Genomic DNA, 13,754 nt, shown 5'->3' with positions numbered 1-13,754 from the left:
CTAATTTTTTACCCCCGACCCTAATTTTTTTCCTCCGTTTTCTACGTAAAAGACAATTAAAAGTCGGAATTTCGATCTAAGACTCCAGTTCCGGCCATTATTTAAGAGTGAAAGACAATAAAAAATAGTCCTCCCGATCTGCCGACCCTAATTATTTTTGCCAATGTAGCCCTAAATAAACAACTTGAGCTTGATTCACTTTTTAGACAGTAAATGAACTAAATTTTAGTTTCATTATAATACTCTAAATTATGATGATATCAACACAAAGAAAAGAAGGACTAGATGTGAGGTTTTCTAACTTGTCATTTATCCATTTCAGCTGTGAACGTATGTGACGGACGAAGCTGTGGAGATAATGCAGTTTGTGTGAATTACCAGTGCACGTGTACCCGGGGATTTTATGGCGACCCATATATGAAATGTTCACGTAATATATCTTTCATAAAGTCAGACAAATATATATTTAGATTTATCTGCATTTCGTTTCAACGTTATCTAAATCCAAGCTTGCACTGAAAGTTAGAAGGTTACAAGTATACTGCGATGAATTGCACGAAAAACGATAACTATTCTGTCCTTTTCATGTCTAGTTTTATGAGATAGAATAAAAATCATGAAATATGCCAGCCATATTCATTTTATCTTTGTAGCTCTGTGCAAAGGGAGGCGATGCGTACAGAACTCGTATTGCTACAAAGATGAGTGCATCTGTACCGAAGGCTACCATGGAAACGGATATCTGAAATGTGAAGGTGCATAATTGCGTTTTTTTAAATTATTTTAGGTATTTGTTTATTTATGTATTATTCAATTGTTTCAAAGACTACGTTCACCCATCCCTTGAATTGATATATGGAATTTTTAAAGCGCCTATGACAAGCAGAAACTACCTACATATCCCATGGAGCGTGCTATGAAAATTAGAAAAATACATTCAATTCATATATTTACATTAGAATAATTTATGAAAATAAAAATTATTGAAAGGTTGTTATATTTTATTTAAAATTATGACATTTACGACGAGAAACGAGATTAATAGAACAACTGGATGATAAAGTCGTTCCACAACATCGCGTTTTCAAGCTTCCGCCTTCCGGGCGTTTTTTTTTCCTGCAAACGACAAACGATAAACAAGATATTGTTTAAATAAGATTTGATTGGCTTATTACAGTAAACCTTAGTTGAATCTATATCAAGAAACAACACATTAAATATTAAACATTTAATATTGTGGGGGACTATTTTTTTATTGATATGAAACTGGCGTGATGTTTTAAATCAGCTGAGCGATGCTGGGAATCGTTGTATTCATAGTGCATTCATAGTGTTTTCATAGACAAATGTCTGTGTCCGTCAGTTGGTTGATTCATATAGTGACGAAACACACAGAATGTAAATATATTTGAAATTTTAACATTTTGGTTTATGTTTTATTCATATAGCGACGTCATTGTGTGACGGGAATTTGTGCTGCCCTGATGCTAAATGTGTGAACTATCAATGTGTGTGCCGCGACGGTTTTGTTGGTGACGGGTATAGCCATTGTGAAGGTATTCTGTCTCAAGTCTTCACCAATTCCTAGTACACCGTATAGCCGGATATGTTCACGATGACGATATTTTCGCTATTTTGAACGACTTTGTTGTGACGACGAAATTATTTAGTCATACATGTATATACACTGTAATGTCATATCGTGAGAAAACCGTTGATTTTTTATCATTTTTTTTAGTTATAATCCGGAACATTTTTACCTAGGTAAATTACCAGCTATACGGCATTAAGAACATAAACTACTTCCTGATTAAACTCGTTATATTTTAAATCAGTATTTATTTTGAGGTGTGAATAAAATGTATATAATAATTCTTGGTATGATGTATAAAGATTCATTTTTGTAGAATTGTGTAGTAACAGAAGATGTGCAAAGTACGCAGCATGTGTTGGTGGGAAATGTAGATGTACACAAGGTTACCATGGCAACGGTTATCTACAATGTTATCGTAAGTAAGACAATCATGGCGTGGAACCGTGGTGAAACCTAATGGGAACAAACATTTTGTTATATTAAGAAGTTTTTATCTCTACCTTTATATCCAATAGTTAGAATAAATAACATCGCAAATTTAACATCCCATTGCCGGTAATACATACAGTAAAACAGGGTTAAAACGAACCCCTGGAGACCAACAAAATCAATTCATTATAAGCATAGTTCGTTATATATATATATTACAGATATATTATAGGAAACTTGATGGGGAATGAACATTTTTTACCACGAATTCGTTGTAAGCGTGTTCGTTATAAGCGGATTTTACTGTAGATTTTTTCTTGAATAATAAAGTCAAATTGTATAACATTTAAGAAAATAAAACAAAACAAAAAAAAGTAAATCATTAAATATAAATAAAAAGTTATGAAAAATATTACAGTCAAATATGTGTAACATGTAAAAACCACCCACAAGAAAAGCGAACAGTGGTCTTTATAGCCAAGTGGTCTTTATAAACAGGGCAATTTGTATTATACGGGACCATACTAAAACAGAGTGTAAAATTGTAAGTCCTAATGATAGGCAGTGACACCTCTGTTTTTTAATGTTATTACCACTAATAAGATACTTGCTTATTTTGTCCGTTTTCCAGCCCTGGACTTCTGTGATGGGCGACAATGCTGTGAACACTCCACCTGTCTGTATGGGAGATGTGTTTGCTCTCCTGGATATGTGGGCGACGGCTATCGCTCGTGTGAAGGTCGGTGTCAATTCATGTTATTTTATAAATTATCTGACATATCGTTCACATATAGAATCTGGACACATTGTTATCAATATTCCCACACATAAAGAAAATCCACAACATCTACTTTCCTAAAGTAAATCAAAGTTCCTTAACTTAAAATTGTTTCCTTGATCTCTAAGCATATGGAAAATGTCAAGTGAAATTAAGTCAAGAAACATAAATGAAACTGCAGCTTTTTTGACGGAAAATGGTGTTAGTATGCTACAATGTATTACGGAAGAATAAGAGAGAGCCATCAGAACCACCAAAATATTTAAATGAATTTTATTGATAGTAGTTCCTTTATCTAATTTCTTAAGCAATTTATTTTTGAATGGAAATATCAATATATTTTTGGGTTTCTACTCTTGTCCACTGAAGCTCTTTGTGGGGGTGAGAAATGTGGAGATAATGCTGAATGTAACAACAACAAGTGTGTCTGTAGGGATGGATTTCACGGTACACCAACCATACGCTGTGAACGTGAGTTATAGATAATAAAACAGGTTTTTTTATCATGTTTCCATATCTGTGGAATTGGACGTTCAGAAATAAGGTACAGATACAAAAACATGTCTTAATCCTTGTTGCGATTCTATTTGCGTTTAATCTGACTTACATTTCGTACATCTAAGACTTAGAAATGATATTGCGTATGTATAATACATTCCGGACTAATTATTGATGGATTGCTTCAAAAATATGTAAAGTCAGGTTTGATGACACATCATTGTAGTTTAAAATCGTAAATGTGTACGTTTGTGTTCAGCTGTTCAGACTTGTGGCGGGAAGACATGTGTAGCTAGTGCGGTGTGTATCAACTACGCATGTCAATGTCAGACAGGCTTCATTGGTAACGGTTACCTGGAATGTAAAAGTAAGTCTTTCATCATGTAAATAGGAAGTTATATAGAGCACATATAAGATAAAGTGGTATATCGATGAAGTCTTAGAATTCATATTAATATAAAAATAAGAAAAAAATATAGATACCGAATGTTAAAGATGCACCACCGTTGACAAATGGTATTGTTTCTAAAACAGAAGAAGACGATTGTTTTTCTTCCGTTACAGAAGTTACTTACTTGACATCTTTATCACCATTGAAAAGTTTGAGCTTCTAATGTTACTTCAAGTTAAATGTATGAAAATAATTAATTGCATCCCGAAAAAAAACTCGTGGCACAATATCCTATATGGAATGAAGAACTGATTGCGCATGCACCAAGGGCAAAACAACTTATTTTTATATTATTTTCTGTGTTAATTAGACAAATATATAAACGATTAAACACCAATAATTGTTCAAATGATAAATATCATTTATGCTCTGTCGGCGTTGGAGCATATTTAACAATATTATAATTATGTTTTTATTTAGAACTTTGTGGTGACAGGATTTGCGCGCAACACGCAATCTGTCAGGACGACGCATGCGTCTGTGTAGAGGGTTACCATGGTAACGGCTATACCAAATGTGAACGTATGTATTTCCTAATTATAATTTCAATATACCATTATAAAGTCACCTTTGTGATTGCACAAATTCATCATTGCTCTAATCTGTCCAAGATGACTTTTGAGCTAAAATTTGATTACACAAAATGAATTTGCTTACAGTTATTAAATATTTTTTTTATAAAATCAATTTTCAATGTAGAACACAACTAAGTAGATGTATTACATTTTAAATGAAATCGCTGAATCTAACATTTGCATTTTTATTTCTGAAGCCCTAGGACATTGTGGCGGTAAGCACTGTGTCCAGAACGCCCATTGTTTTAACTACCAGTGTGTCTGTGACCAGGGCTACCTCGGTGATGGCTACCAAAAGTGTGAACGTACGTAAACACGCTGTTATTGTCATTTGTTATAAGATTGTATGTTATGTTCATGTATTTTATCTTGATACAACTTCATTAACATGCAACAGCAATTGCTACTATCGTGAAATACCTCAAATAAGAAACTCCCACACGTTGGTAAATTGTGAAAAGTTTTTGTAAAAAACGAACTAATGTTATTATAATGTGATATCTTTTATCTGAGTGTTTCAATGCGTGTAGTGATGTTATTTCTATTATCTAGCTGTATATGACTATAGACGAGTCTATAGCAATGTATTTTCTATTATCTAGCTGTATATGACTATAGATGTGTCTGTAGCAATGTATTTTCTATTATCTAGCTGTATATGACTATAGATGTGTCTGTAGCAATGTATTTTCTATTATCTAGCTGTATGTGACTATAGACGTGTCTGTAGTGAAGTATTTTCTATTATCTAGCTGTATATGACTATAGACGTGTCTGTAGCACTATATTTTCTATTATCTAGCTGTATGTGATTTTCTATTGTCTAGCTGTATATGACTATAGACGTGTCTGTAGTGAAGTATTTTCTATTGTCTAGCTGTATGTTACTATAGACGTGTCTGTAGTAATGTATTTTCTATTATCTAGCTGTATATGAGTATAGACTGTATATGAGTATAGACGTTTCTGTAGTGATGTAATTTCTATTGTCTAGCTGTGTGTGACTATAGATGTGTCTGTAGCAATGTATTTTCTATTATCTAGCTGTATATGACTATAGACGTGTCTGTAGTGAAGTATTTTCTATTATCTAGCTGCATGTGACTATAGATGTGTCTGTAGTGAAGTATTTTCTATTATCTAGCTGTATATGACTATAGATGTGTCTGTAGCAATGTATTTTCTATTATCTAGCTGTATGTGACTATAGACGTGTCTGTAGTGAAGTATTTTTTCTATTATCTAGCTGCATGTGACTATAGATGTGTCTGTAGTGAAGTATTTTCTATTATCTAGCTGTATATGACTATAGATATGTCTGTAGCAATGTATTTTCTATTATCTAGCTGTATATGACTATAGACGTTTCTGTAGTGATGTAATTTCTATTGTCTAGCTGTATGTGACTATAGATGTGTCTGTAGCAATGTATTTTCTATTATCTAGCTGTATATGACTATAGACGTGTCTGTAGTGATGTAATTTCTATTGTCTAGCTGTATGTGACTATAGAAGATGTGCCGAATATGCGTACTGTGAGGCAAACGAATGTGTCTGTCAGAACGGTTACCAAGGCAACCCCTATATCAGATGTGAACGTGAGTACAATCACATATTTAAGGTATTACAAGTTTTCCATAGATTTTTATGAATGTCTTTTGCCTTTTAAAATGATTCAGTTTAAACGACGTGTTTCCTAAATTGAACGAATTAATCTGATCTTGTCACAGATGTAGACAATGTATGCTTTCAAGCTAGGAACATATTATGAAGTGTTATTTTAGAACATTCAAATTAATATAAATAAATTAATCGGGCTTTAAAGGGTTTTAAACGATACCTAAGGTACATTATACTCAAATATTGGACTGATGTGTCCATTTTCAGCAAGGGGTCAGATACACCATAGAAAATGTGCCAATCAATTTCTAATTTCAAAATTGCAAAAAATTTTCTTGATATTTACGTGTAGATATATAGGTATAGGAATAACATATTTGATCCCTACAGCTGCGAGTGAGTGTGATGGAAGGACGTGTGCCCCATTTGCTGAATGTATCAACTACGGATGTCAGTGTAAACGAGGTTACATCGGGGATCCCTACGAACAATGTCAACGTAAGTGACATCTTTCGTAAAAGGCCAACTACATTTCCGAAACGACTTTTAATTTTTAAAATGGGAAAATAAAACGAGATCGATAAATTTATAGATTCTCAAAAGTTATTAACTTACCGTTAATACTACACGTATCATCATCTTCTGAACAATTTTGTTAAAATACATAAAATGTTAATTTTCATAGCGCGGGTCGTCTTATGTTTCCCGCCGTCATCCTATATACCGCACGGTATTTGACTATCAATGCGCCAGACGTGACTCTCCACTGTTATCGTAAATTACGGAGTAAATCTTGCATATGTTTGGTGTTGTGAGCTCATCTTAGGCTATTGATATATATTTTCTGATGTTATAAATGTTTTTTTAGGAAACCTACATGTTTTATCCGGAAAAGTAGTTGACCTTTAAAAGATAGTTTATAGAACACATCAAGAAAATGTTAGAAATCGTTATGAAGGATATTTCAATAGCAGGAAATGAATTGTTTAGGCCGAAACACACCTTAGTCTATAAAACGATAGTTTCTTCATTTGTTTTCATTTGAGTTTTACCACAAATGATTATAACAAAATAGATTTTTTAGAAATTTATCATCAACACTTTTCACAATACATTCCTTTATTTAGAGCAGGTTCTGCGATTAACGAAATGATAAAACGATAGGCCCATTTGATTATCATTATCAGCTTTGTGTGGCGGGCAAACGTGTGCGAAATATGCGGAGTGTCGGGAGGACAAATGTGTGTGCAGTTTCGGTTACCAAGGAAACGGACTGATCTTGTGTGAACGTAAGACAGTTATTTTAATGTCACGTAATATAACATAATGTACTGTTCATTCCATTTGCTCAAAACAAAGTTTCATTAGCGTTCTTTAGAAATTATCTTTCTTGCAGTGCATGGATAATGCAGAACTTAATACATTTAACCCAGATGTGTTTTTACATTTTCCTTGGCAAAATTTCATTGCGAAGAATTATGTCATACTACCAAGGCATGATGCACTAGAGAGAAGATTTACATATATATAATATCATAACATTTTGTAACATGCTATCATATACGGAAACAAGAAATATAGTGTTTATCGTCTTTAAAATTCAATAGCAAGTATTAAAACGGCGTAATATATGACAATGTAAGCTGTGAAAGTCATTTAAATTCACATATTAAGTTTATCATTAGTCTAAAGATTGCTTTTAAATTTACTTTTAAATTCATATTACTTCATGCAGCACCGTATCTGTGTGGACGGAAAATCTGCACGGAGTTTGCAGAATGTGTTAATTACATATGTAAATGTAAAGAGGGATTTTACGGGAACGGCTATAGGAAATGTGAACGTAAGTAGCCATGTAATCGTTCGTCCCGATTTCATCGATAGAAACTAAACCACAACTGTACTGTAAATGTAAAAAAATTCTCGTCAGACACTTTGTGTATGTCGTAAGTATAGCAATTATTACGCATGCGCCAATTCATTTCTGTGTAATCCTGTATAGAAATATGTTTTCTAAAATTTGATTGCGTCAAAATAAGCACCTTTCCACTATTATTAAAGCCTGTTTTATATCAGCGCATTTTACTATATTGCTTTTTATAGAATAATTGACTGACAATTGATTGACCTGCTTTTTCTTAATAATTCATCCGATATACGTACTGAAAAAATGGAGAATCTGATGTTTTGTTAAGCGTTTTATATGCAGGACTTTGTGGTGGACGGTCGTGTGTAGAACACTCGTCCTGTATAAATGGGAAGTGTGAATGTGACGCCGGGTTTAGTGGCGACCCCTATATACAGTGTGAAGGTAGGTCTACAAGTAAACCAACCATTTGACATGTTATATCCGGCATATATTAAATTAAACTATATGACGCGATGTTTAGAGCTCCTATTCGGGTAAAAATAATAATTACGTAATTTGAAATAGGAATCAAATCCCACGAATTAACTACATTTGTAGTTAAATTGTCGGATGGGACAGTTGTTATGTATTAACCCTTCTCCGGAACAGCCAGGGTTCGATTCCTCTGTCAAATATTTAACAGGGTATGGAGTACCTAGATTTTCTTGCAGTGTTAGGAGTTTTGCTCATTATAAAAAATCTCATACGTTTCTATAAGTTGTAGAAGGTGATTACGTATTAAAGTAAGGGCAAAATATATGCATGGAAGTGAATACTTATTCATTAATATTCTCTTATCATTTGCATTCATTCCATTTTGTTTCAATATGACAAAAACAATAATTGCAATTTTTAAGGTGGATGACAAAACAATTTTCTAATGATTTTATTGTTATACGTTAATTAGAGTCGGGTAGTTGTGGAGGTAAAACATGTACAGATAATGCCTCATGTAAGAACTACCACTGTCTCTGTAACGCTGATTACTATGGAGATGGCTATACCAAATGTCTACGTAAGTGGTCTTGATTTACATTTGTGTACTGTAATTTCTCTTAAGTGATATTTTATTCGTATCGTAATGCTAACTATATCCTCTTTCTTGTAATATTTGTTGTATAAGTACATGTCTGTTACATTGTTACATTTGTTGTGTGTGCTATAAATTCAATATTACAGATACGATAAACTCGTTTTAAGCAATATTAATAACAATGCTTGCGAAGTGGCATTAGGTTAAAATCAGTACAATCCGGAATATATCATTCTATATACTATGTAAGGGTGTGTTGTCTGATAGATATGTAGAATATCATGTTTCATTATATATCTCTACCAATTTTTTTGATTTTAGGAATCTGTAACGGTATGCCATGTGTAGATCAGTCTGAATGTACTAAAACAGGATGTAAATGTATAGAAGGTTACCATGGTGACGGATACATTAAATGTGAACGTAAGTCGGCAAGTTGTGGGATATAATAATGAAAATATTTTTAATAGATATTAGAGTCTTAAACAAATTGCCATAAAAATTATTTCGTTTGAGAAAACTCTTATATGGTTTCATGTGATAGGTTTTTAGTGAATCATGATGCGAAATCAATGTTATCAATGTATTTTCCATACATAGAAAATTAACTTAAAGCCTGAACTTATGTAATCCTTGCCTATCTACTCGTTAATTCGAACTGTCTCAACGTTAACTAGCAAATGGAATCTGTAATGGAGATCGATGTGCGGAATATGCGGAATGCCAGAACTTCCGGTGTAAGTGCAGGCCAGGTTACCAAGGTGACGGCAATACCAAATGTACAGGTACGGAAAAATTACCTTAATAGTAATCAACTGATCAAACCTTTTAAAAAAGGTGAATTGAAGGTGCATTTTTTAAGTAAACAACGAGTCATTTATTTTGAGTTATTAGTATTACTTGAACGCTGTAATTATACGGTGGTGTCTTGACTTGTCTTTTTCATTGTTCAAGATTAAGCTTCTATACATTTAAAGCCGCATAATCCGTATCTTTCAGGGTCCGTAAATCAACAAAAGAAAATTAGTGTACATATATTATAAAAAGTTATCAACTTTCCCCTAATTACACACCAAAAAAGTCCCGAGTTCAAAAGAAATTAATGATTAAAAGTTCGATATCCAGAGTGTTTGAATATGCATACCGCGCCATTTTCAATGCTTAGTCGATCACGTGACTTTCCAGACCAAACGAAATGGCGTGCCCAGTCAAAAGTGTGTCGTTCCTGTTAGCAGGAACTTCTACGGAAGAACTTGTTACTTATCATGAACATGTGAATGTTTTGTTATGTTATGAAGTTAAAGAGTCCCCCAGAACAATATATATACATTATCGTTGTGTACACATTCTTCCATTCGTTCATTTTGAGTGTTTACAATACGGTGATCGGTTGACTATGCTTTGCCTAATTTCCGGGGGCCACCGGAGGGATTTTTGTTGGAACGGTATTTAAACTTCGTATAAAATACGTGTTGCCATACAATACATCGTACTAGACTAGATAATAAATTGTTAAAAATGTACCAGATATATAAATAATGGTATTGATAAATAATGAAATAGACAAGATACATCGTACTAGATTGAGACAAAAATGGTTATCTACATTTAAATCTCTGGTGATACTTTTTTAAATAAATATCTTAGACGGTATTTAACTTGCCTTGGATAACCTTTTGATTATATAGGTCCAAATGAAATACAATAATAAATCAAGTAAAATAAGCACGGAGAGCAAACTTGACATTATATGCATTTTTGTTCAAAGTCATACGTGTATAAATATCTATGTGTGATAAAAAATCACCATGTACCGCCATAAACGAGTATAAAACTTTATACATGTATGTGTATTTCTGATATTTATGTTGGAAAAGCTCCATGTTCGTTAAAACATGATGATACATTTCTGGTGAAACTATAAACATTTGGTTATATGATTTCAAGGATTACAGAAAATTAAAAAAAAATTAAAAGAATGGGGTTGAGGTTGAAATAAGGTGGTTTAGTGTGTGTTAAAAGTTCTGAATGTCTAACATGCAATTATGTTTATATTTTCTGTGTAGATAATGATGACAGCTCTCTTGGTTTAATTTGTGATGTACATGTACATGTACATGTACATATAACTTGCCAATGAACCATATAGCTATCATATTATATGATGTCCAGAATTTGCCTCTGAATCAAATGGATCTGAAACATGTATATGATGAAAGGCCTATGTGTTTCTTATTATACAATCATATTCATACACAAATAGCACATACAATGTACATGTACACATATTATGCATTAAGTCAATAAAAAATGAATGGATTTCAAAATAGCATCCAGTAGTAAATAAGCTGACCATAGCATGTGATTCTCTTGCCATCAGAATAATTGCAGTAAAAATTCATTTTTAGTATGTATATAGTCTAACCTGGTGGAAAATCTAATTTTATTTGATTATTTTGTTAGTTTATTTTTATATATTCAAGCAATCCTCATTCCTTTAGTGTGCTATTGCTCCAAACACTAAGTGGAGTTACTAAGAGCTTTTACCTGTAGACTTTGATTGACCTGGACTAATTAAAGTTATTGTCAGTCTATTCCTTTCTAATTCAATCAAAACTTTGCAACTTAAAAATAGTCAATACTGAATAATGCAATTTAACAACGGGCACCACAGGCTATTGTCATTACAGATATATGGATATTCTTATATATGTGCAATATGTCTATTACACAACAAGATTTTTTTCTTGCATATAGGGATATCTGTATATCTATAGAGTCAAAATCTTGAGATTTGACACTGACTTTTGACCCAAATAACCTTTGATCTAGCCCCAGTCTTGTTTGCTATTTTTTTCTGTATTTGAACATTTCTAAAATGAACACTATATAATTAAACAACTCAGACAAATGGCATATATTATTTTAATTCGTTTATTGATCATAAATTATTCAAAAGTTATACATACTAGGTATGTAAACATGCAATAATCATTATTATTCCTTTTTTCATTTGTGTGAAGAAGAAATAAATTATTTAAAGATATCCTGGTGATAATAGTAAAGGATTATGCTAGGTTTGTACTACAAGTCTGAATCTGTCCATCCTTCTTGAAAATCATTTCTTTCTGGTTCATAATGGGTACATTACAAACAGAGTTTATTTTTTTACTGTCAGTTTTGATCTCAGAGACACATGTAGTTGTTTTTCCCTTTTATTTTTGGGCGAGCTGCCATCACATCTTGCACTTCTGTCTTCTGGTTGAAGGTCCCATACACATTATATAAAGAAAATATGGAGTAAATGTCAGTTGATGTACAGAGATAAATACTGCATATACAAATGTACATGTTAGCCTACATGTGAAACAAACAAGTTCCATTTTTTTCTGTCAAACACAAATTTATAACAATTACACATCTTTTGAACACAAGTTTATCAAAATCAAACCTCACTAGATACTACATGTGTAGGTCTACTGAGTCATTTCTTAAATTACAGAGGTCTAGGCATTTTCATGTGAAGAATAATGGTACTAATAGTACTAGTGCCAGAATTTATGTAGCCTAAATGTATTGGATATAATATATATAACATATTGTAAAAAGTCAATTATTATTCTTTACATACACCACTTTTGATGTATTGGTGTGGATTTTATATAATTAAGACCAGCAGATAAGATAACGAGTACGTGACTAAGCACAGGAGTTTGACGTTCTGTCAATAATATATAGTATACATATATAAAAAATACCCCTATATATTACATGTATATAAAAACACCAGGTGTTTTTATATAGCATATTGGGTGTTTTTATATAGTATATATGGGTATTTTTTTATATATATATGTATACTATATATTATTGACAGAACGTCAAACTCATGTGGACTGAGTGACTGTACGTCAAAAAACAAAAAAAGATTTCTAATCTCTATTTTACTATGGTACAATTCCAAAAAGCGACCAAACACTTATAGAATAGCCCTATAACTGTTACCCCTTCGGGGCCCCACTCACCTTATAGAGACGAAGAGATGTCAGTTTATGTGGTTTTGGTAGATTTTTGGTAGATCATTCACAAATCATAGTTGTTGTCATAGCTCGAATTCGTTTCCATATAATATTCTCAGCAATTCACAACATCTTTTAGTTTAAATAATCTCCTTATTCACTTCGAATCAGCAGTTGATTCTAAGCCGAAGAGCTTTCACTGCAAAGCTCGCTCCATTGCGGTAAACAACTTTTATTTCCGGACATGCGCAAAGTAGCATTTCTAAGCTTTGGAGGCGGTAACTTTTGACTTTCTGTCGGACCGCTCATAAGTCTAAAATAAAATTTTGCATATTTATATCTTTGGACCTCTTAACTTTCTAGACTTGTAATTTGGGGAAAGTTCATAACTTCTTAGGGCTATTACACCATATTTTGTCATTGTTTGTTTTACGGACTCTGAAAGATACGGATTATGCGGCTTTAATAAAACAACAATGACAATTGCAGGAAATTAAAAGTAGAATATAAAAGTCATTATATGAAATATACACTTTTCAAAGGAAGAAATTAATTCGTTTTCAATATATTGAACACACCTGATCCACGATTTACTACAGAATTGTGTAATGGCCGACTGTGCTCTGCTAACGCTGTGTGTGTTGACAATCAGTGTAGCTGTGTGGAGGGGTATCATGGAAATGGATATGTGATGTGTGAACGTAAGTAGTACCTCATTCCGCCTTTATCTAAATAACACTTTCTTATATTTTTTCTGATGTGTCTTGATTCATTGAAAGATACGCGCTTTGCCAATTGAATGTCAACGGGGTTCACAGCATTCACATGTTTGTAATTAATATTTGATA

General features: G+C 32.7%; 1 protein-coding gene across 5 annotated transcripts in view; it reads left to right on the top strand.

Moving 5' to 3' along the window:
• The window catches only part of LOC138327945 (neurogenic locus notch homolog protein 1-like), a 40,764-nt gene that overhangs the window by 17,163 nt on the left and 9,847 nt on the right, over nucleotides 1–13,754 (top strand). For all 5 annotated transcript variants that reach the window (XM_069274433.1, XM_069274434.1, XM_069274437.1 and 2 more), the window contains exons 15-32: nucleotides 323–430; nucleotides 654–755; nucleotides 1,449–1,556; nucleotides 1,908–2,009; nucleotides 2,655–2,762; nucleotides 3,171–3,272; nucleotides 3,559–3,666; nucleotides 4,171–4,272; nucleotides 4,523–4,630; nucleotides 5,822–5,923; nucleotides 6,336–6,443; nucleotides 7,133–7,234; nucleotides 7,681–7,788; nucleotides 8,155–8,256; nucleotides 8,762–8,869; nucleotides 9,209–9,310; nucleotides 9,565–9,672; nucleotides 13,506–13,607. In XM_069274433.1, the coding sequence (XP_069130534.1) occupies nucleotides 323–430; nucleotides 654–755; nucleotides 1,449–1,556; nucleotides 1,908–2,009; nucleotides 2,655–2,762; nucleotides 3,171–3,272; nucleotides 3,559–3,666; nucleotides 4,171–4,272; nucleotides 4,523–4,630; nucleotides 5,822–5,923; nucleotides 6,336–6,443; nucleotides 7,133–7,234; nucleotides 7,681–7,788; nucleotides 8,155–8,256; nucleotides 8,762–8,869; nucleotides 9,209–9,310; nucleotides 9,565–9,672; nucleotides 13,506–13,607 (1,890 nt within the window). The remainder of the gene's footprint in view (nucleotides 1–322; nucleotides 431–653; nucleotides 756–1,448; nucleotides 1,557–1,907; nucleotides 2,010–2,654; nucleotides 2,763–3,170; nucleotides 3,273–3,558; nucleotides 3,667–4,170; nucleotides 4,273–4,522; nucleotides 4,631–5,821; nucleotides 5,924–6,335; nucleotides 6,444–7,132; nucleotides 7,235–7,680; nucleotides 7,789–8,154; nucleotides 8,257–8,761; nucleotides 8,870–9,208; nucleotides 9,311–9,564; nucleotides 9,673–13,505; nucleotides 13,608–13,754) is intronic.

This window comes from Argopecten irradians, chromosome 7 (assembly GCF_041381155.1).
Source record: "Argopecten irradians isolate NY chromosome 7, Ai_NY, whole genome shotgun sequence".
NCBI classification, from domain to species: Eukaryota; Metazoa; Mollusca; class Bivalvia; order Pectinida; family Pectinidae; genus Argopecten; species Argopecten irradians.
The sequence above is the reverse complement of the archived record's forward strand: the minus strand, read 5'-3'. Positions and strand labels throughout refer to the sequence as shown.